Below are 24,807 nucleotides of genomic sequence, written 5' to 3' on the forward strand. Positions count from 1 at the left end.
AGACTCCTGGGGAGCTTCTTCAGATGGGACATAGCGCAGGAGAACGCCATCAGCATCAAGCAGATACGAATCCGACGTGCCCGCAGCAATACCAGTCTGCGTCCGGCACTCGGCGCCGACAGCAATACCAGCTGTCCGTTTGCGCCCGGCGGCTTGACCGCCACGCTCCTCTTGGGAGCTCAGCTCTTTGAGCCCGTCAACAATTTGCTGACAAAACGGATCGTCCTGCTGTGCCTTAAGTAGGTCCTCTCTGCTGAAGACGATACCGGCGGACGTTACAGGGTCTACCAGGTGTGCGTCCTCACCCAAGGCGGTCGACTCGAAAGTCACTGCGCCGTCGGGGTTCGCGCCTTTCGACCCATTGGAGCCAGGGGCCCCTGAGTCTACTCGGTGCGAGTGCTCTTGGGAGTGGCGGACATAAGTGTCAGACGCCAGAACGGGGGCACGCGACAAGGCGTCGGCCACGACGTTCGAACTCCCTTTCCGGTAGCGCACAACAAAGTTGTACCGCTGCAAGGTCAACGCCCGGCTAGCTCAGTCGGTAGAGCATGAGACTCTTAATCTCAGGGTCGTGGGTTCGTGCCCCACGTTGGGCGCCAGTTATGTGGAGATGGGTTTGCACTAGGCTTACCTACGAGCGCGACCGTGTAGACGCGACGTTCTCCACTGCCGCTGCGGCCGGGTTCGTCGTTTTCTTCGACACGGCGCAGAAACCACGCACGAGGCAGGGTAACAACAACAACGGGTTTATTAACCCAAGATGCAGCACAGTACGACAGTCACAGGCTTGCAGGCCGTAAGGGGAACTCCGCAAGACCGATCGAGTATGCTTGCCAGCGGCGCTAAGACTACCACACAAAGGGCAGCGGTCGAGCACCCGAACGAGAAGCCGCCTGCTAGAGCAGTGCGTCAACCTCTCGTGCTAGCCTGAGAGCATCTCTTACGCGGGCAAGCCCGCGCCAGACAGAAGCGAGCTCAAGGGGGAAAGGGGGGTTGTCACTGGCGGCCAATGAGGAACGGCGTTGCGCAGTGACGTAGGCCCGCGCAGCGCGCCAGCGTAGCGTGCCCGGATATGCCAGCGCGGGACGGAGCCGACGCTTGGCTCGCCCAGACAAAGAGGCGCCCTGGCCGCCATCTTGGCGATTGCCGGTGCCTAAGTGCGCCCGGGCTACGCGGCCGGCCCGCGCGCGGCAGCTGGGGAACGAGGCGCCAGGTAGGAGGACGCTCTCGATCCCCACAAAGCAGAAGCACGAAGTCCGCTACAAGTTGCCCTTCTTACCTCTCTATATGAAATACACGACGCGGAAAATTGGTGGACTTGGCATAAGTCATTATCTCTGTCTCAAATACACGAAAGATAGCAAAAACCGAAAAGCATAAAGAGCAATATCTCAAAAGCTGCAAATTATACACAGCTATAGAGGAGCTTGCTCATCTACAGAGCGCAGTTTGGCGCAGTCATTAAAAAACTGACATTTTGCGTTTCGACTGATTGCGCACGTATGCGAGTTCACCGAATCGCGCACTAATTATCTTGTCTGGATGTACACAACTGGCAAGTTTACTTTTCGGTCATGTCGCGTCGCAGTGGCAGTTGCGTGTATATAGGCCGCCGTCCCTGATGTTCAGAAGGCCGACGTGCGCCTCATGCATCCGATCGTTGTCGCTCCTGGTTTGCCCTTGTGTTGCTGTCTGCGCTGCATGTCATGCACGCCAAAAAGAAGTACGGAGAGCGGTATACCTTGTAACGAGATGAGAACAGTCTTTTCCAGGTCCTCTTGTCCTGTGTTCCCCTGTGTCCAGGCGCGGCATAACATGGGCGATCAGCTGTGAATCGGGCAGTGCACCGGCTTAGAAAGGGAACAGTAGGAAGAAAAAAAATGAAAGCCAGTTCCACGCCTGTGACATCCGAGTAAACAGCGGAGCGTAACGTCTTAGCGGAGCGGGCAAGCAAGCGCCGCCAGCTGGCGAACGCAGATTCGGTTCTTTCTTTCTGTCTATATACAGCCCTCTCTCCTGCCAACCCTCATTCCCACCCCTTGCTATGCTATACTGTACATGACTATGGCATGGTTTACCCTCCTCCTCAACCTTAAGTCAGCCCTCGCCGCTCTCTTCCCATTCCATTAACAATGAGCCGATATACAAATCTCGCGTTGTTCCGCTCAAGCTTTATTGTGTTCCGCGCCATGTTTTGAACATATTTTAAATATTAGGGGCGAAGCTCCTTAAGGCGGCACCCGTTCGTCCCTCGTAGTCATCGTCGTCGTCGTAGTAGTAGTAGTAGTAGTAGTCGTAGTCCGTAATAAGTCTTACGCTTTGACCTCCAAGGTGGTGCCGGTGGGAGATTTTTCCTGTGCGTTGTTGAACAATAAAAAATTCGCAGCGTGCGCGTTAACTAAATGCCGAATTCTTCTGTCTCTCATTCCCCATTAGCAGCCATTGGCATGTTCCAGTAGGAAACGTTAGTAGAAGTAGAAGTGTAAGTGTTAGCTAAAAGCCGACTTCTTCTGTCTCTCATTCCCATTAGCAGCCATTGTTTACCTCCAAGGTAGTGCCTGGTGAGATTTCTCCTGTGCGTGATTAAACAATAAAAATTTTGTTCAAAACGCCGTTGATTGATGAAATAAACCAACGAAAGACGCCAGATGTTTTGTAAAAGCAAAACGAAAGAACGCCAGATGTTTCTATAAAGCAAAACGAAAAGACGCCAGCTGCTTAACGAAAGACGCCAGATTTTTCTAAAGCAATGGTTTTCTAAACAATGAAAATTCACAGCGTACATGTAAAATTAAAGTGAGCTGCAAGTCGTCATAACTCATCGAACCTTTACTGTAAACGCGCCCGATCTCACGTCGGTGATGATGTACTGGGCAGAATTCACGGAAGATTCACGGTTTACCGATGAACCTCCGCAGCTTCGCCCACTCATCATCATTCACTCCGTGGATATGCTGTGATTTTTTTGTTTAAATAAGTGAACTGCAGGTGTCTGATTAAGTAGTATCATACGGTTTATGGTGCCGAAGGCCTTTGTCAGATCGATAAAGACAGATCCCATAATCGGACCTCCGTAAACGGGTCGATAAATACCTTCAGTTAAAAGTGCCAGTTTAGTTGAGCAACCTTGGCGAAATCCCAATTGCCGAGGATAAAATTCTTCGAGCAGCGCATTAATCGAGTGGGTCACATCGTTAAAGAGAGATGAAAATTTCGAGTTGTGCCTCCCCCGCTGCAGTCCAGTGCGGCGCCGTGCTGGAGGCGCCCGAGGGTTCGATCTCGTCGCCCAACCACCCTTTCTACTACGGCCAGGACAAGAGCTGCTGGTGGAGGATCGTGCCCCCGGCCGGAAAGCACGTCTGGCTCAGCTTCGTCATCTTCGACCTGGCACAAAGGGAGGCCTCGTCCCTCGCCGGCCACTGCCAGGTTCGTGGCCTCGATTGCAGCAGCGGTCAGATGAGCGTCCTAACAGCGAGTCAGTACAGTGCCGCCGCCGCCACATGGTCGTCTGACTACATTCCACATTTCAACCTCCTTATATTTCAGTCACAATCTCTGTATTCCAATCTTTCCGGCCCTTTCGTTTTGTTGCATTGCATCCTACATGTACGCGTGGCACCATTTTGTACATTTGTGTATTTGAGGCGGCCACCACACAAGTGTAAGATGCAATGATTGAATAATACCGTACGATAGGTCGGCGCGTCCGTTTATGCGAAAATGGGGCACCCGTGTTCTGGTAGGGGGCGATAATGAATTCTGTCTTTCCTCTGGCGGATCAGGACCAGCTGTTGCTGTGCCCAGGCCCGAACTGCTCAGATTCGATTGTGTCGCCGAACGGACAGACCTTCCCGAAGGAAATCATCTCCAACGGCCCGATGGAGATACACCTCGAGACCTGTTTCCGCTACTCGCTCAGCAGGTTCAGCGGATTCTACGCCACCTACAAGTTTACTGGTACGAACTCCGCAATTCGTTTCACTCGACAGTTTTCCGACTGTACAGCGTTATTCACGCGAGAAATCCGCGGGCAATAAAGCTGAACCCCTCAAAAGTCCCCCGCTCGCGAGGGCGAGGCCAACGGAGCGGGAGACCATACTAGGCCGTTGCCTTTCGCAGAATGCGCGTACAAAATAACGACGCTGAGTATTTCACGTGCTTTTGTTGTCGCAAGCCCGGACTGAAAAAAAGTGCCATTCTTCGCGAGATCATCGACGGCGGTTTTTTTTCTTCCTCTGCCGAAGAAATTGTGCACAGCCTTTCGGATCAGTCAACTTTGGTTTTAATCTGTGAGACTTAATTTTGGTCTTGTAGTCGAGTAGTAGGAATTGAAATGAAGCGTCTTTCGATGTCGGTCGGCTTTGTGTCATCGAAGTAGTGCAGTTATCATAGTTTTTTGTTGTTGTTTTGTTTTTCACGAGAACGGAAGAGATGTCGCCTCTTGGTTCTTGACAGAGATCTCTAAAATTACGTATAATGAGCCGGAGCCTTCTGCATGAGAACTATGAAGTGTGCGAGAGCAAGCGACGCTCCACCAGACGTCTAGAAAGTTCGTTAGAACGTATTGTTTACCGCTTTTCATCGTTAATACGCTACTACAAACAAACGTTATGCTTTTCTTTTTTTTCGTTAACGGACTCAAGAAAACTGGCAACGTCAAAATGCTCGTAAAAAGCACCCCATTCGAAAAAAAAAAAGTTAAAGGGAACGGCTACTGGCAAGAACGTGGGACTAGATCCTGGTATAAATGAAAAGACCGTAAAATATAGTGACCGATTCCAACATCTTTTTCGCGTTACGTGTAGGATTTATATTTTTAAATCGTGCGTAAAAGTAACAAAAACCGGTATGTCGCGCAGCCTAGCGGAAGAGCCTTGACGCTGGATTATGAAGTCGATCACTTTGATGTACGTAGTCTGATGCTGTCATGAGTGCCATAAGTAGTCCTCAAAGTTAGAGTGTGTATATTATTATACAGCCCCACTATATATTGTGCGGCTCCGGTATCGGTGAGGACGTCGTTTTTTTTTTTTTCTGGGTACGCTGCGCACCTGTCAGCGGTTTCCTTTCAGAAATAATAATAATTGTTGGAGTCCCAAAACTATGAAATAAGGGACACCGTAGAGGAGAACTTCGGAACCATCTGGGATTCTTTGACGCGCACCTAAATCTAAGCGCACGGCCCTCTAGCACTTGGCCTCTATCAAAATTCGACCCCGCGATCTTCGGGTCAGCAATCAGGCGCCGTAACCACTAGACCACCGTGGCGGGTCCTTTCAGAGGATAAATGCGCCTGTTTAGATAAGGCAAGGTTATCACGCGAAGGACAGATTGGTCAGTTAGAGGGACGGAATGGATACCGCGGGACGGGAGCCGAGTAGCGTCGTAAAACAGCACGTCCAGCAGCGGACGTAAAGTGGACTCACTGATTGCGCAGACTGTCCGGGCTGCGGCATGGGCGACTACCACTGTTCGAGGCTGCACGTCTGCGACGCACACTGCGGCCACATCATCTCGATCGACTACCCCAAGCCGTACGCGGACAACCACCGGTGCGCGTGGCTCATCGTGGCGCCGCCATCGCACTACATCAACGTCACGTTCGAGGACTTCGACCTGCCGAGCGCCGAGCACTGCGCCTCCGACTACCTCGACTTCTACGACGGTCGGGACCAAGAGCAGGAGAACCTCATCGGCAAGTTGTGCGATCGACAGGCTTTATGCGAAGGGAACACGATCTCTCTTAACTCTTCTGAAATTTCCTTTGTCGTTTTTGTTTTCTCTCTCCGTTTAGTTCTGGCATGGAAGCAGCAGGCTGGTTCAAAGGACGACATCTTCATTATAGCGCTAAAAGGACAAACACATGAAAGACTACAGAACAGCGCCTGTCCCGTGGTCTTTCATATGTTTGTCCTTTTAGCGCTAAAATGAAGATGTCGTCAAGTATACACCAGCTAGCCCGGCAACACGTTCTTATTAAGCACGGTTCAATGGATATTCTTATGGTTGACTCACTAGGTCGCTTATTTTCTGCGCAATCACTCGCGAATGTGTCACTGCGCTTCCATGCCGCTTTCTGAGCTTAATAGTTAATCTCGTGAAGCTTCGTGTAGCAGCTTACAGAAATACTTAATGTCGCTCGTTTAAACTGTAGCTCGTGTTAAAACGTTTAGCTTCGAGAGACCTTACGTAGCGCTCATTAATCGGTATGTTGTCTAACGATGTGCACTCATGTCTCAGTGACATTGGTTGGGGTACGACATAAGAAATTTAACGTCTTTTACGAGCCCTGCGTCATTTTTCGATGCTCCACGATTATAAACATGTAGCACGGCGAGCTAATAAACTTTTAAAACGATTATCGATGTGAGCAGTTTTCAACACTCTAACTAGCTTAGAACGGAGGGCGTTAAGTGCGGATAGGATAAGTACCACGTGATATCTCCGTCACATGAGGCTCTCTTATTATTGTATCGCCAATGCCTTTCCTTATCATTTCTTTACAAATTCAAGTTTATTAACAGAAACACAAAAGACAATGCATATATGAAGGCGAAACATTTTCAGAAGGAGATCCCAAAGTAGGAACCGTGGAGGGCCTCCTATCAGAATCGGACCAATCAAATTTAGCAGAATCAATTGTCAATTGATTCTACCAAGGACTTGTGATTTGGAGCAATTTTTTGAGCAGCAAAATTTTTATATTGGAGCACTTTGGAACAGCCAAAATTTCTATTATGGAGCACTTTAGAGCAGATAATTTTGCATCTGGGAGCACCCTGGAGCCGGTAATTTCACATTCTGGAGTACATTGGAGAAGCAAGCTGCATTTACATTCAGACGTAAGAACGATTATTGTGGGGCTGTTATGAAGGGCTAGATCTCGATTCGTGGCGAATCTCTCGGAGAAAGAAATCAGGGCAGCTAGTGGTGCGAATAGTGCCCCTCCTCACTTCCCTTTCCCACCCCTGCTGTACTATGCTTCAACAACGAAAAACCTCTTCTGTATATGGAGACTCATGGGGAAAGTATTTGAGAAGTGTTCGCGCTGCTCTTCTGTGGACGCGAAATTCCATTTTGTTCGGTATACGTCTTGCTAGGTTTCCCCGGTTTCGTTCCGAAACAGAAGTGACGGACATTTTCGCGGCATGCGTGTAGTCATTACTAAACATTGCCTTAATTACATGCCGTGCGCTGCTTGAAACGAGCTACGAGCAGCGTTTCTGGAACAGACGACGTCAGCCGATGAATCACCGCCACAAATGATCGTCACCGATCGGCCCAGAAGTCACGAGGCTCTGCGGAGAGCGCGTTTTGCTCTCGAGCCGACTTGCGTAACAGAAGCTGCATCGGCACCGTGCATGGCTTAATTAATCAGGACGCACGTGCAAGCACTGTTCCGTTTGCGGAATTACCTTTGGTCCGTAGTTGTAACCTTGGTGGCCTCAAGATCACGATTCACATATTCTGATGCGCCGGCAGAGTGATTGCGGGTGATAGGCACAGTCAAACCCGAGGCTCTGGCGCAGTTTGGCGCAATTTAGGTCGATTTCATCAGGATGGCGCAGTAAATCCAATTTGGCGCACTTTGGCGCATTTGGGGCAGGAGTGGAATCCCTGAATACAGAAAGAAATACGATTAAAAGGAATAAGATCAATAAAGGCATCGCAGAAACTGATTGACAGACTAATAAATGTGACTAAAGCAAATACGTTTTTAAATACGATCTAAATCCGCGAGCTTAATGGTAGTATTTTTAGTCAGTGTTTTAAACGGGCAGTTTTTTTACCGTAATTTGCAGCGAAATTTGGTAGGAGAAACTTATTTGACAGAGAAAATATAGTTGGATTTTTATTAGCGGTTTCATGAATTGCGAGAACACCAATATAAACTTGATGGTTGGTGGCTTTATACGATGGGACAATCAGGGTAGCTTTATATATGTCCAAACAATAGGAACTGTGGACAATGTTAGAAATAGGGGCTTAGATGATGGCCGACGTCATGTAAGGAGAGAGTTTACAGAGAAACGGAGAGGTCGGCCTGACTGCGGAGCAATGAACGACGATGGTAAGTTAGGGAGGTGAATAATTACAGCGCCGTCGCGTTGGGGCAAATCTAAAGACGTGCACCGAGCGCAGCGACTTGTGGGAAGGCACGACCGCTCCTATAACCACATTCGCGCTGTTGGCGTCAGGGCCTAACGTAAGCTCATCGGTTAATGGTCTACTATGAAATCGTGCAATAGGGACGTTGCTGTGCGTATATTGAACGGGCGCAAAATATATGTTCGAGTGGTTTCTGGTCAGTCGGGTTTCTGGTCAGTCACTGCAGCCGATCGTGTGGGCGTCTTGTGAAGGAGACGAATCCGGTGATGTCTCGCTTTAGTTTAGGACCTCATTTCCTGGTCCCATTTACACAGTCGCCTGTGCCATCGTTCTGGTCGCTTCCCGTGTTCAAATGCGCAGTTGCGCATTATGCGCCCAAGCAAGGTGTCCGGTCGTGAAAACGCAATGCGAACTTTCCGGGGTGTCATTTAAAGCTAGACTACCTTCAGCGTCAGCCTCTTCTTTTCTCATCACGCCAAAGTGTGCAGGTATCCACTAGAATGTGACATGATGGCCATTTTTCGTAGAAACGTGAAGAAGCTCTGCGATTTCTATAGTTAAAGTATAATGCGGCTCTTGTCTCCCGACGCAGTCGGCGGTTTGAAGAGCAGGTTTGTCATCGGAGAAAATCGTCCACCTACGAGCACGCTCTGCGGACAGGTTCTGCCGCAGTCTTGTGGTCTAGTTTGAAACGTCGAGCGATGATTGTCTGCGGGGTGACAAAGGCTGCGGCGGAAATACGGGATATTTTTTTTTAGGCAATACAGATTTTTTATAAATATGTTATGAGAGTCAGGCACCTGTCGTCTTCGCACACGAACTCTCTGTCGAAGCGGAAATATTTTTCAACACATTACCATATACTTAAATGATTAATTAACAATAACTGCCTAATTGACTTTTTAATTATTATCTTAAGGGCAGTTGTTCGCATGAAAAAGTTGTAGGACGTGATAATTTGTGGCATACCATTCAAATGGAAATCACCCAAAAACCCCGCGCGTAATTTGAGGTATTCGTCATCGAAATCCAATGCCCCGATCGAGGCGATATCGAAACTGAGCGCGCCGGGCGCGCAGGAAATGCCACCGCTGTGCTGTGCCGGATCGCAACCTCCCGTGACAAACTAAAAGAAATCAAGGAAAGAAGATGACTTTTAAGGGCTCGTTTTTTTTTGTTTTTTTTTTGTTAGACACAATATTAATGAGAACTAACGTTCAGTAATGCCAAGTAAAGTATAGGGGATGTTATTTGCTGTAATTAAGATATAAATGCGAAGAAAGTCAAGTGGACGTAAAGATAACTTGCCGCCGGCAGGGACCGAACCTGCGACCTTCGAATAACGCGTGCGATGCTCTACCACTGAGCTACGGCGGCGGTCATCCTCCCGTCCACTTTATGGGGTATATATGTGCATTTTTAAGCCTATAGCGGAGTGTTAATCAGCGCCGATCGCAGCCATAGCGGCGAGCCATAACAGTCGCCGCCGGTCCCTGCCGGCGGCAAGTTATCTTGTCCACTTTACTTTCTTCACATTTATATCTGAATTACTGCAAATAACATCCCCACTTTCCTTGGCATTATTGTCTGTTAGTTCTCATTAAACTAAACAAATGCGCGTCTCAGCAGAGTCTGGTCAGGAAAATTTGCTAGTCGTGTGAAACGCACAAGTCGACCGCTCATTCAGTGCGTGTGATTTTTCGTGATTACATGTTGGTGAGGAATGAGATCACACTCAGCCTGCAGAAATCGAGAACAAAATTATGCACTAATAAAGAGACCAACCCATTTGTGATCACCGTAAAAACGGAGAAATTCAGGACTGCGACGGAGAGCAAGTGCAGTGCTTCAGAAGAACGAAAAAATGAAGAGGTAACGGACACGAATGAAACCGTAGCTAGGATAATTTCTGCACTTGCAATTGGAGACAAAGCGCCGAGACAAGACGTTAGCAAAGCAATAAATATTTAATAAGGAAACGACAACAGATGAAAGTGGCTACCTCAAGAGACAGAATGAAATTGGCTGAAATGTCGAAAGCTGATCAAGAAAAGTAGACAGAGGTAAAAAAAGGGCTGCAGCTAAAAAGGAACTCCGCGTGGAGAGCACCATTATTATACATGCAGTAAAATAGGAGAATATTATGAAAGGTTTAAATGACACAGTCGAGGTGTTCCATTTGGAGCTGTACAGTTCATATATAAGTCCTTGGGTGAACTCAATGTCGAACACGACGCCGCAGTTCCATGCGTACCTATCGATGAGGCTAAAAAGGCCATGCAAAGCAGGTCCCGCGGTAAAGCGGCCGGAGAAGGTGGTCAAAGGCGGAAAAAGCTTGCCACACTCCATACGTAGTACACACAATGCCTTAAGTCGCCCTTTGTGCCTCGTAGAAAGGAGCGCGTGGTTCCATCAGGTGCCGCAACGATGGGTTTCTGAGATGCTGTTTATACTCATTTACGATATACCTTAATATCTTAGAATAACTTCTTGATGGGCGAGTTGATGCATGTCGTTATGCATACAGGTTGTATACACTCGACCATACACTACCCCTAGCTTTTAAACATACACTTCTTTATTTTTATCCGGCTTTTCGGACAATTTGCACCGGCGCTAAACAGTGTGGTATGGAATATAGCAAAGGGTGACACTTGGCGCTCATGGCACTAACAATTACCTAAGCCGAAAAGGCGTAAATGTAGACTCGGAGGTGAGCACGCACAAGCAATGTATATCTAACTCAATTAGTAACAGGGGGGAACCAGCGCTGGAGTTTCCGCGGACAGGGTGCGCCGCCCTGCCGGGCACGGCCGGAAACACTCGGGCATACAAACAAATACGAGTGGCTGCTAACGTGAACCATGCCGCCGTGCGCGATCATCGAACGAGGAAAAAGAAGCGTCGAGACCGGCTTTATTGTTGTATTCACAAATGCCACAATCAAAAATGTCTTTAATAACTGAAAAAAAAATAGTCCAGAGCATAGTTGACTCCCTTCGGCCTTGCTTTCCACCGATGCACATGGGTTGGCGCTCTGGAAAACATCACAAATCTTTTATTTGAAACTGGCCTTGAAAAAGTTAAAGAAAGTACATGACAGCTTAGGTTGCGTAAGCATCGCGCCGTACATTACACATACTGTATTTACTCGATTGTAACATGACCACGATTTTAACGCCAGGGATGACATTTCATTACGTCCAGGAAGAAAAAAATCAAATTTCGGTATTCGATTGTAACGCGAGGGTCAACTTTAGGTTGCAAAAATCTAGAAAAAAAAATCGCGTTACATTCGAGTAAAAGGGTATTATGCGTCACTGTCACGTGCCCAGCTCTACACCGGTTACAAGTCCATGACCGCTAGAAAAACCGTGTTGTCTACGCATGTTCCATTGCTGATCACACACTGCATGTCAAACTCGGAACCACCACGAAGACAATTAGCACTAGGTTCCTCAAAGGCATTTTTTTTTAAGTATCAGGCTTAGACGACGGCCGATCGCAAGTTTGCAAACGGTCTGCAGACGATGGCGAGTCGACGTCGTTAAAGCACGAGACCTGCGACATGTTTGTATTTCTGCTAACACCACTGATCTCTACTTTACACCGGCCTTTTTACGTTTATTTCACGCTTCACCGTCAACTTCAAAAACTTTTTTTAAAGACTGCGATACGAACATTTAGTGGGCACATGAAAGGCGTTAAAAACTTTTAACGGCTTGCATGTGCCCACTAAATGCTCGTATCGCAGTCTTTACACCGTAAAGCAAAGCGTGTAGCGAAACAGCTTCTGTAATGTAGTACGAGAGCTGTAACTACAGATGACGTATATGTGATATGCTCGCTCAAAGCTGAATGTTTTCAGTGCTGCCTGAGGCACTAATTTTGTTTCAAAGTGGGCGCACAACGAGCACACTGCATACACCGTTAGGCTTGCTAGCGCTATTTGAACACACTTACCTGTAAGTTTACGTCGTGCGGTGCTTGGCACTTCGCCGAAAGGTCACAAGCGCTGTCTCTTCGAAAAACAGCTTCTTCCACGTCATAGACATACTTCGCATTGGACGGGTTCCGTCCTTTCGACAGCACACTCTCGCGAATTTACCCGTCCGCACACATCAGCGGAGAATAATCGGTGGCATCGCTGCTCGCCCGCTGCGCCACAGTGCAGCGAAGTGTCCCGATCTTAGCTAGTCTTGCGCGTTCCAAAGTACTTACAAAACGACGCACATCGAGCAAAAGCCGCGGTAGTCTCGAATGACGTTCAGCATGCGTTTGAACGTGCCACGAGGTATGTGAGGGCACGTTGAAACGTGCCGTCGTACGCCTCGCGCCGGCTCTGTATTACTGGTTGTTTCTCAGCTAGCTCGCGCAGCTTGTACATTTTAGGCGCGCCACCTGGGCAGCGCTGGCTACCCATACACTCACGTAAAGAAAACTCACCGCTGACTGAGGATGGGCTGGTGCGTGCACGGCAGACAGATTACCCGCAGCTTATCCGCTGTGCTTAAAGCGGACAGTATACGACTACTACTGCAATAGCACTAACATGTGGGGCAGAACCTTTGAGGATAAGATAGAAACTCGAGTATCTAACAACCACAAAACGTGCAATGAAATCGGGGGCGTAACATTCAGAGGCAGGAAGACATCATCAGAGAACAGACAGGATATCGTATCTGACATTGAGCAGGCCACATCGCGAGAAGTACTTATAGCCGGCAGAGAGTGCATTTGCCAAGAGAGGGGAAGCGCTGCCAAGGACGCCCGAGGGCTAAGCGCGAAAGGATGGAAAGTTGTAACGAATGTGCTCAACGTTCAAAATAACGCGTTCCTTCCACTTGGTCTCCTTCCGTAACGAGAGGGTTGGTGGTGAAATGGAACGTCCAGGGTTCGTTGGCCTTCGTTGTTATTCCTCTCGCAGTGAAATAGTCTGACTTTGCTCATAGCGTTTTCGTGTCGCAGGCCGCTACTGCAACAACTCGATGCCTCCTCGCAACGTGGTGTCCAGCTGGAACACGTTGTCCATTGTCTTCTCAACCGACGGCAAGGGCACGGGACGTGGCTTCGCCCTGTCTTACCAGTCGCTCAGTTTCCAGCTGCCGGCGGACCTGAATCAGCTGTACTTCGACAGTAAGTCGACCTCCTCTGTATAGTGCAAAATAAAAGCCGATCGCCATTTGATTGAGTGCCACGATGCCAGACCCGCAGGAGTGTCCTCAGCAGTGGAAGTTCTACAACGACCACTGCTACAACATGTACGAGGAGCCGGACCCGCTGCAGTGGTACGAGGCGGAGGCCAAATGCGCCGCCTGGGGCAAGGGCCGCTCGGGTCACCTGGTCAGCATCCTGGACGAACGAGAGATGGCCATCATACACTACTTCCTCACCGACATCTGGAAGGCGCACAGGAAGTCGCTCTACATTGGTGCGCGCCTTTGTGTCATAGCTGCTTGCTTTGTCAGCTGTGCTGCTTCGCATCCAATGACCGAACCACACGGCATTCACGTGTAAGGCAGAGCTGTGGAGGAAGCTTCTCGTTCGTGCGCAGTTGATTTTCTTGCTGAACGTTGCATCAACGAGCGAGGTGCAAGCATAGAGGTTCAACCAGCATGATGGGCTCCCTGTGGCTTTAAAAATCCACCCTATTCAAGAAAACGCCGCGCTCCAAACGCCACAGCTCACAATGTTACGTACGTGCGCAAAGCATGACTGATTACATATTCTTATAAAGACCATGCGATTCTTCAATGCCATAAAGTGCATAAATAAAGCGTAATGAAGCCAACAGACAACGACGCAAAGGAAGGGACATCGTTTGTAGTTTCTAGCTGTAGTGCAGCAATTAGGGCATAAGTGGAAATGAATTGGACGAAAGAACAACTTTGCGCCGGTGGGTACAGAACCTTCGGATAACTCGTCCAATGCTCTGCTAATAGGATAGCAAAACGGCGCGTCGTCTGCTACGGCACTTCCGGTTTGACGCCGCTGCTTCCATGGACCTGCCAGTGCCTGGGCGAACGCTCACCTCGGGCCGTCGCGCGCGCGCTCCGCGTCCGCTCGCCGCTGCCGCGTGGTGGCGCTGTGCAAGTAGACTACGGGAAGCTGTCGCTGAACGGCCGCGCGTATCACGAAGCTCACGAATTCGTGTTTGCATCCGAGTTTAATTGCATGTGTGCTTATTGCAGGCTTTCACAGGTACAGGGGGATGGAAAGAAACGCGAACGTAGCGGCGCGCTGTTTTCATCACGCTCTAACCGTGGTGACAATAAAAGATGCTAGATGGTCTTTTATACTGTCATGGATGACTTCGTCGTTTCATCAATCATCTAGGCTATAACCACTTGAAAATAAATGCGAAACAGCAAAGAATGCAGATGCCGCATGTTCGCGTGTCTTTCCATCCCCGCTGTAAGTATTCCGCAGGCAGACTGACAGGCCGTGCTGCCGGTTCGATACTTGCGCTCGAGTTTGATAGTATTCCCGTTTTAGTTTCTATTTCAGGCTATTGCAACCGCCCCAATGCCTTAGTATGTCACACTGTTGTGTTCCACTCTGGAAATGGAACTGAAAGAAATCGATCACTATTGTCGTTTTTTTATTTCCCTTTATTGATAAAGAAAAAAAATCTCACAGGGCCCCTTATGCATTCATCTAAGACGACTGAAAGACAAAAGCCATCTTCTTCTTTTTCTTCTAGCCAATTTATTGGACATTTCCTGCCTCCCTTCGAGATATTTCTGCGCCTAACGTGGTTTTCTAACAGCCTCAAGGATCGGAGGCAGTGCAAGCTTTCTGCACATCAGCGGAGGCATGCACTGCCTCCGTGATCGGCCCATTTTGACCAAGCGAAGATGCAATATGACGAGCTCACGTGTTGTGACGTCACGATGATGTCACAAAATTTTATTATCTGTGACGTCATATGATGACGTCATCACGTAATTATTTTTTGCATCACTCGTGCTGACGCCGCCGACGGTCAATTTTCCCGTTTGATGAGGAATCTAAGGCTTTCGCCTTAATACACTGTTCGGCGGTCGTTCCATGAAATTCCAGCTGCCGTTGGTGTTCGGTAGAGGTGGGTTGCAGTAATTAGGCGGGATAATTGGTCTCCTGATACATCTTCAAACTACACTAGAACATGCAGCCATCGTTTACGAACCGAAGATTTCGTAGAATATAAGAAACGATGGCTTAAGAAGGATGCAGTAGCGTCACTCTTTGCAGACTACCCTTCACGTTTGCAGCCCAAGGTAACAACAGAATCAAGCATGGCAGGTATCCCTAAACGTGACCGTGTTGCGTCCGAACAGTCAACGAATGCATGTAGTACCAGTAGCAACGCTGCCTCGCGATCGCCGCCATGTGCATGCGGCGCTGACATTAGGTCCCAAAGCTGAAGAATCGAAGCCCATGGACACCACAGACGCTACCGGCGAAACAACCGACAATCATTATGTACAGTGTCACAATAAATGAGTGCACAAGGCTGAGCAGGCTGCTCCATGCGACAAAAGCGTCCAGGTCGACAGCCATTAATTCGGCATCTATACTTTGCTCACTACCGAAAAGGGCAAATGGAAGAGTAAAGAAAGATACCTGAGGAGCCAGATACTCAGGCTACAACAACCCGTCGACAAATACAAAGACGAGCTCAACCAACTGCCAACAGGCCGCGCCATTTTTCACGCCTTTCACATTGGCTCAAGTTGAGAGTCGGCACTATGACTTTATACTTGAACGACAGCGTCGGTTCACACACATCGGCCAGCGTTGCAGGAAGCGCGCGGCATATGCAGCTGAATTTTGTTTGTTTTTCGTACCACCACGATTTAACTGGTTTAAGCTCTGAAATGGTGGAATCACTTGGCATAGTTCCTCTTTTTTCTGGCACCAGCTGTTACTTTCTCCCGGTATGGCAACAAATGTAATTCTCAAAAGCTTTACGAAGGGAGCGGGCGATCGCGTATATCCCTGAAAGCAGTCTAGTGACATTTCATGCTATTTAGCGCATGAACTCCAGGCTTGCGTATAGTGTACACCAGTAGACGGTAGCACGCACCGGGGAACTTTAAGCGCCCAAGCTTTCAGTATTAGCTCTTGGCAAATGCTGCTTTCGAAAATCGACTTTCAGACACTCAAAAACGGACTCTCGGTCAAGCGAACGTAACGGTGACAAAGCAATTTTCCGCGCATCACTGGCATGCGCTCTCTGGTATCGGGCTAGCAGACGACGCGCGAGCATCTCGATCAAATAGCCGCGAAAGACACGCGCCTTCGAAATGGGCTGGTTGCCCAGAACGACAAGTGATGATTCCAGCTTACAAGTTTTCATTGTACTTTAAACAGCGCGAATACAGCCGAAAACTGAACCATATAGCAGCTTCGAATGAAGCCACTAGAATGGGGAGGTGTGAAAAGCGGCCGCGAAAACCGGTCCCCAAATCGCGCCGATGCCGCAAGGGGCGCTATACGCAGGGGCGCGGGGAGTTGAGCAGACGACGTGCCGCGTAGCGCTACTCATGTCCGGCAATCCTGTCTCGCGCTATTAGCTTGCAACAGTTTGCTGCGTTAATCGTCTTTTTCCTTTTCCCTTTCAGCGGGTGCAGCAAAAAAGGGCACACTGTAATATCTTCCTCTCCTAGCAAAAAACAGGGCGAAAACTACAAAGACGAGACAGATGAAACAGGACTAGCGCTGTCTCGTACTTGTAGTTTTCGAGCTGTTTTTTACTACGAATGTGTACCAACAAGCCCAGGTTCGTACGCTTCTCATCTTCCTCTCATTCTTTACTGATTTTCGTGAAGGAATGCACGCGAGAAAGAATATATCGGAGTGAGATGCGGTGCGCACCAACCAGCAGATGTCGATTGGTGTTACTTCCTTGAAAGGAAAAAAATTCGTTACACACAATATGGATAATTTAAGAAAACACATATGAAGCCAAGGGTAACTAGAAAGCTAGATTAAAATGTGAACATCGAGTAAATAAAAATGATAAATGAGCAAGCGGTCATACTGTCAGATGGAATTTATGAAAGAGATAACCCTTGCGGTAGTAAATATCTAGATGTGAAGTAATGCAAAGGATCGGTCTAGACAAAATTGATTTGGAATAAAGAAAAGGGAAAGAAAAATAAACCATCGCGGTAATCTTTTCGTCACATTTATATAACCGAATACAGCATAACAGACATCCCTCTGAATATAAGAACAGTAACTTATTGTTAATCATATCTTCTGAAGTGGAGCTACGAGGTACTTTTTTTCTAATTGTAATATCGGCGACAGAATAAAAGGAAGTGGTCTGTTGTTTCAGTTGATTGCAAAATTTGCACGATGGCCGGGAACGCCATGAGACCAGCATTATATAAATAAAAATTCACTCGTGGAATTCGACAGCGTATACTGCTGTAAGAAACTTCTAATTGTCAAGATGCACACCGCTGTTTATTCCAGCAATACCTTACATGTACGAAGTTTTTAAATTTATCCAGCGAATATTTGCCAGTGTCGCTTTGCAAACAAGCATTTCTATACCTTAAAGCTGTCGCATAAGGCGTATTTGGTAAATTAGGAATCAGAGGTCCACATGGAGATACTGAGGCTCATGAATCCACCATTTCATTCAGATACAATCCGCGGTGGCCCGGCACCCTCCGCAACCAAATTTTTTGTAAGTTTGCAGGTATTAGATAACGAAACATGCCCAGGAGTGTTGAATTCGTTGCCGTATATAGGAAGTGCTGAAACATACCGAAGGATAATCTTTAACTATAACTGCTGTTGACTCATTTGACGGGAGCTTGCTAAAGCGACAGCCAGTATTTCTGGAATTATTATAGGTGTATATATACGATGATAACAGGAAGATAGAAAAAAAGCGCTAATTTCTGCAACCCAATAGGGAGCACGGCTAAGCGCCTTAGGTGTAGTCGAATTGAAAAAGACCACTGAAAAGAGCGAGAGAAGATGCCTAACCCAATGTTACTAGACTAGGTTAGCAACCTAGTCTAGTGACGTTGGCCTAACCTTGCCCTATACCGATGCATAAGTCGCGGTTTCTTTTTATTGACATAATGAGTTGCATTGCTTATTGTCATGTGAACAAGGTAATCGTGCACTGGTCATTTAAATATAGAAATGGCATTTGTTTAACATTAGGAGAAAAAAATATCACGACACTGTGTGCGAAGGATCGAACTGAGCTTACTTCAAGAGCCAGTATGTTATATTTTTACATTGAGTAGTTCAAGCAGCGCTTATGCGAATATAATCTGGGGTGTGTGCACTCACGACGAATGTGCTTCAAAGAATAAACTAGGTTTTTAAATGAAAACATATAAGATCGTCTCTGATGCGAACTGTATATCTTTAAAAATGTACGTTCGAACTGTTGGTATCTCTGATCTAATTACAGACCATGGCAATCGGGCTTCCATATCTAACACGTTGTTCCCAACGAACATTAGAATCAAGGCAGAAGCGCTAATCATTCCTTTCTAATAGTATTAGAGGTTTGATTTTTTAATCGTTGCCAAAGAATAAAACAACCAGAAAACGACGCCTTATACCGTGATAGGGCGAACATACATTTTGTTAATCATTATCATTGTATTTCTTCGCACTTCAGTTCTGTGGTTTCAGAGTTTTCGTAGCAGCCAGGAACGAAGCACCAGCGTTCATTTCTCTTCGTTTTATAGGGCATTATCACCACAGCTCACTTATGCATGACCCGTGTACAATAAGGAACGCGTAAATGGTGAAAAGAAAAAAATCACGCCACGTTTCCTTGTGGTAGCTTTCCAACGGGCAATCTGCGACAGCGGCGGCTGTACCCGCGCCCCCTGCAGCAGCGCCCCTGGCGGCATCGGCGCGCAGAGGGGCCCTGTCTGGCAAGGGAAACGCGCTGCGCTCAGCACACCTCCCCATTCTAGCCACCTTAGCTACCGACGACGCGACGGCAGGTCTACTACGATGGCGGCGCCCGGCGGCTAAACGCCGCACTAACGCCGACGGTCGGTTCCCATTGCGCTCCGCTCCTTCGCCCAGGCACAGAAAAATAGAGGAGGTCGCCTGCCGTTCGATGTATCGTGACAATCGGGGAGTAAACACGACGGTACAATTCTGCGACGCGGTTGTTAAGGGCTCTCCTGTCATCGTGTTCTTGAATTCTTTTCCGAATGGAGAGAAAATATTTCGCATTTCAAAGTACGAATCGGGAAGTGAAAATGGGTCGTAGTCGTGAATTAAACACGAACGGTGAGGGGTATAGAGCAGCAGCTAGTGTACTGTCGCGCTCAGTATGAGCCACATCACGCGAGCGCGTGGCCGAGTGCTCTGCAAGGTTGTACAGTGGCACCGATCACGGCATATTTTCGAGTTATCGGGAGAGAGTCTGGCTGCTCGTGCGGGTGCGCATCGCCCTCACTTTCTTGCTTGCATCCCCGAAGTTATAATTTTTGAAGCTGATATCACCGCAGGGCTAAACGAAAGCGAGGGTGAAAGCAAGTGGAGGCGATGCGCGCTCGCAGGGACAGCCAAACTCTCTCCCAGTAACTCGAAAATATGCCATGATCGGCGTCACTGTACAACCTTGCAGAGCGCTCGGCCACGCGCTCGCGTGATGTAGCTCATACTGAGCGTGATAGTACGTGTACGGTTATGCTTTAACACACGCAGCAATATTGTTCCGAATAAGCTTGGTGTCGTATTTTCGAGCAAGAGCAGTGGCAACTTTCATTCGAATGGTCCCTTTCGAGCGCTCTGAATGCGTTCGGCTGGTTCGTTCAGAGCACCACGCTCCAATTCGGAGGAGCGCTCTTAGGTGCTCTTATGGTACATTCGACTGGGCGCCGCCACGCTCTGACTCAGATTGCAACGACTCCTAGGAAGCTCGAGATCGGAAACGGAGACAGCTTGACCGAGCCGAACGTACAGCGTCTCGCTGGAGCAACCAGAAACCGAAAGCGGAAGTACGTAATTCAAGACATAAAAACCTTGCGAAACTGCTAACATACTGATAATAAGAAAAAAACAAAGTATTGTACTCTTGTTTTCTTTTTTTGTAGTTTATTTTGACGTATTTACTTCATTTCATTGCTTACCTCCTTCTCGGTATATGTCCGGACTGCGCTTCCAACATCATTAATGACTAGGTATCCTCTTCGGGGGGCCGAACAGTTCATCAAACTTGTCTTCGCAAACGCTACGGATGTTGTCGGAGCCGCTGCTGCTGCTACCGTCGTCTTCGGCTTCCACGACAGAAAGCAGCACCGATGGCATGGCTAAAGCCTTCGCCTACCGTTTCTTCGGCATGCTTCGTGTAGCGTGCGTCCTTGCGGTTGCGAAGCAGCGTACTGCAGAACACGAACGGCGCTCCCACAGAACTTCTGCTACAAACGCCGCAGCGGATGACGCACTGGCGGAAATCGTCAGACTCACGTGACCAGAGTTGTCCCAGATCTCGGTCGCGCTCCGACTTCAAAGTGAGAGCGCCTCGGAGCGCTCAGATGGAGCGTGGTGCTCTGAAAGAACCAGCCGAACGTATTCAGAGCGCTCGATTTCGACCAGCCGAACGTGACCCGCGTCGCGAGAGCGCTCTGGAGCGCTCGAAAACGACCAGTCGAATGTACGATTACTTTGACTTCGGAGCGTGACCGACATCTAATCACGTGACTCCTCGTCTGTTTGCAACAGAAGGCGCTGTTTCCTCTTCCGGCCTAAAGTCTCCTAATATATAGAAAGTAGCGACACTCTCCTCCATATCCTCTCCAGTGACAATCTTCCTCTCCCAAATGTCCAAACCTTATGTATGTCCTCTCCCAATTAAGCGGCCGCCGTGCGGATGCCGGCCCTGCGCGTTGCCTGGCGGCCGCGAGCGTCCCTGCTTGGTCGTCGGCGAAAAATGAAAAGAAAAAAAAAATGGTTCGCGCGCGTTTCCTAGGCGATGGCCCGAGGGGCCCTCCGAAAGCGCCAGAGAGGCGGGAGAGGAGGGCGCGGGACGCGCCGGCGCGGTTAAAAGAAAGACGGTACTTTCCAAAAAATATCCAAGGACTTTATTCCGACCTCCGACTACTTTGGCAGGCGGCAGCACGTTCGGCTCGGGCACTCCATGTCGGATCAAGAACGGGCTCCGCATGGTTGCAATCTGAGCCAGAGTGCGGTGGCGACCAGCCGAGTGCACCATTATAATCACTCACACGTGTAAGCACACGGTGCCAAATGTGAACACACGTTCCTAAATCGCTTAAAGGATGCTGACAGCACTACACGTACAAATGCGCCGATTCAGTACACTTCCATTGCATACACTGCATTGCCTACATTCTGTCAAATGCATGGAAAGGGCTGAGAGGGTTAAAGACCAACGGCTGCTCAGTTACTAAAAGCGATCGATGTTGCTTTTGAAATGGCGAGTGACATGGTATGCTTTCAGAGACTTGCAAACGTGAGGTGCCGATACCTTCGAGCTCAGCTTGAAAGAAAGATGCATCTCGAGTGTGCAGAATTTCGCATGCCTTGAAAGTATGCTCCCCAGCTCTCCTAGATGCACTAGTTTTGCAAGGAAAAAGGACCGCAACTGCTAGGCGGAACACCGAGAACACCATGCCGCCGTACAGGCCATAGAGTTTCCTACAATTGCCTAGAGGGAACTCTGGCGCTGCGATCGTTCAGCCATCACGGGAATGAAGGGTATTATACGGATTTGCTAATCTTCGTGCTTACGGCTTCGAACGCACTTGTGGCTTTGTTTATTGCTGTGTTTTGGTGGCGTTCGTTTCGGATAAAATAATAGACCGTTGTGAACTTTGTGACCAGATTTGAATTGGTGAGCCTAAAGAGGTTAAAGTGGTGAAGTAGATCTGCTGACTTTTGCTGAGCTTCGTCTTGCGACAAAGCGGACGCAGGCGACGCGGAGCCAAACGGAGCCGAAAGAACGAAGTTTAGATCAATCCGTGTCCTACCCATCATTCCCATGCTGGCTGAAGCGCCATGCTACGCAGCCCCCATAGACACTAGCGCCAGAGTTCCTTCTAGTGTATCTATAGGAAACTCAATGGTACTGGCAACAGTGCCAGTATGGCGTCTCTAACCGGAATTCGATGCAGACGGGCGCCGTAGCCCCCAATTCTTTGCGACAGTCGTGTGTCCACCTATGGTGTTACGACGGCGGTCGTCCACTTAGGAGGATACTATGCATTCGCGGAAAAGAAGCTCTTTCTTTTATGATAATTTATTGATGTGTCATCCATTATGGCACTAAGCGCGAACACGAAACACGCTCAGTACCATAATGAATGACTCAGTCCAACTTGCCGAGCTTGTTGGGTTATATTATTGATGCTATCCGAAAACCGAGGCGTTCTTTTGTTTTCGCGAACTGAAGCCAGTGGTGTATAAGGCTTACGAAGCGATAACACTAATTTTTGTACGGTATTGACGTACGCTTCGAATAGATGCAGAGATATCAAAGCATCAACAGATGTTGTGTATTAAGGTTGATATTAAAAATTCGGGTTTTTCTTAGGCACGGATGAATTCAAGAAAAACTTGACCACTTTGAATTGGCATGCAGTAGTCAAAAATGTTAACCACTCCACCCCGACACTCGAGGACATAACATAACGGAGGCAGCGTCCGTAACGCTCGCCTGAGCGCAGGTCCTGACATATCACAGAATTCTATAGCCAGCTGTCCGCCCGTGTAGTAAGGTTCACGTCTCGTTTCAATAACGGAAAGTCCAATATGGTTTCAACCAACCGCCGAAGGTGCGCTTGCCTCGCTGTGCCACGAGGACGAAGAAATAGACGGAAAGACAGAGATTTTAGCCAGCACTCCAGCTCTGTTGTTGGGGGAGCGACTGAAAAGCCACCAAAACATGCCCGCGTTGCCAGACCACTTTTTGGTGCTGTCCCTAGGAAATTCCAAGCGAGATGTACCTAGCCTAGTCCCGTGGCTCTACGTGCGTGTGAGACGTTGATCATGCGATTTAACCATGGAAATGCAGGTGGCTTGATTTAATGGACGCACGAATAAGGTGCATACTTGCTGCTTTGTTTGAGAAGGGCCACTTTTTGACTAAGGGGCACGCAGTTCGCAAGGCGGGGGAATCAGTTTTGCTTCAGCTCAATGAGATCACTGCGCAGGCATAGCCGCACAGTGCATTAGGTTTCATTTTTGTGTTAACCTTGCTAGCGTATCAAGCGCATTAGTTTACGAAGCTGGTCCTTTTTGGAAGACGAAGTTTGAGACATGATCGGAACTTGTCTCGTGGTTCCAGAAAAGCCAGCTTTTCCCAAAAGGTGCCTCAGAAAAACGTTTAGCTCCAATATTCCGCGATATCGTCACAGAATAATCAATATTATTGCTTGTTTTAAACAAATGCTTGTGGCGATCGAGCCACCACGCGAACGAGCGTCATGCCGAAGCCGGCCTCCCTACTTAGGGCACAGTATGTGTGTACTAGGCGCAGCGATGCAGATTGCTTATTTTCTCGTCAGATCAGTCTGAAACAACCTGGCGATGCTCTTTCCGGCAACTAATTGCAGCCACAGGTAGCAAGCTTCACAGCGTGGCATTTAGTTTTCATCGCATTACACCCCTGTGTAGCGGTAAAACTTACAAAGCAATTCCTTCATTGTGGAGCGCAAAGAAATCTGTGCTGCGCACGCCGCCCATATTTTGACTCGTACCCTGCTTGTTTACGCCATGCTTGCACTGCCCCTTGGATTCAATGCACTCTATATTTACATTATATATACGTGCTACAAGATGACAGATTCACTATAGTCAGCTTTATGGCATCGCAGCTGTGTTATGCCACAAAGCATGTACTGTGCATCGGTGATTCGTTGTGCAGCGAAGCCCACCAGCAGGGAAATCGTAACTGCCACATACGTTACCTGATGCTTTGTCTTCTTTAATTACAAAAAAAAGGCGCCCACGCAGTGTCCAGTCACCGTACGAGCACCCAAACGCCTAATAAATGCGCCAGTGCATAGCAAAGCTTTCTTCTTCTACCCGCCAGGCAAACGAATTAGCAGCAACCCTCTGCATTAGAGAACAGACCAAGCCACTTCTTGGAATAGCTTGGAATAGTGTCATGGAGAAACTTAATTATGCCAACAGAAATTATTACAAGATACCAATAAATCACGTGGCCTGAATTCAGCGTGATCGCATAGTGTCAACTTGCTGCAAAATTGCGACGAGGCGCCGCTACGGATGTCTACTTCAAACGCCAGCTGCTACATTTCAGGTCAAATAATAAATGCGCAGATGATGGATTTATTAGCGCTGCTGATAGTCTTAAGAATCTGTATAAATTCAAGCGAACAAACGTGAGGTAACATAAAGCAGGGCATACACAGACATTTTAACGCAACGCACACTCTCGAGTGCCTCAAGTTTCACCTCACTTGACGACCGTCGGACCCATCGGATTCGAAGGGGATCGCGAAATAATTCGATATATCCATTATTACAACTGGAAAATACGCCTGTAAGCTTTCATATTAACACGTCTCGGACAGTCTCATGAGATGATTGATTCCTTTAAGTTGCTTCGAAGCCGTAAATGTTTTATCAACCACTTTGCGGCAGCGAACCCTTCTCGGCCACGAAGGGCTAGAGCTTCACAGCGTGACGTTTAGTTTTCTTCGCATAACGCCACTGTGCAGCGGTGAAGCT

At 48.2% G+C, this 24,807-nt stretch overlaps 1 protein-coding gene and 1 non-coding gene across 2 annotated transcripts in view; both read left to right on the forward strand.

The window, feature by feature from the left end:
* The window catches only part of LOC119393144 (uncharacterized), a 445,271-nt gene that overhangs the window by 183,986 nt on the left and 236,478 nt on the right, over positions 1–24,807 (forward strand). The window contains exons 20-24 of the mRNA XM_049415849.1: positions 3,239–3,426; positions 3,783–3,957; positions 5,438–5,695; positions 13,078–13,245; positions 13,316–13,540. Coding sequence (XP_049271806.1) covers positions 3,239–3,426; positions 3,783–3,957; positions 5,438–5,695; positions 13,078–13,245; positions 13,316–13,540 — 1,014 coding nt within the window. The remainder of the gene's footprint in view (positions 1–3,238; positions 3,427–3,782; positions 3,958–5,437; positions 5,696–13,077; positions 13,246–13,315; positions 13,541–24,807) is intronic.
* Positions 524–596, forward strand: Trnak-cuu (transfer RNA lysine (anticodon CUU)). The gene has a single exon. It is a non-coding gene; the product is annotated as a tRNA-Lys (tRNA).

This window comes from Rhipicephalus sanguineus, chromosome 5 (assembly GCF_013339695.2).
Source record: "Rhipicephalus sanguineus isolate Rsan-2018 chromosome 5, BIME_Rsan_1.4, whole genome shotgun sequence".
In the NCBI taxonomy this organism is placed as follows: Eukaryota; Metazoa; Arthropoda; class Arachnida; order Ixodida; family Ixodidae; genus Rhipicephalus; species Rhipicephalus sanguineus.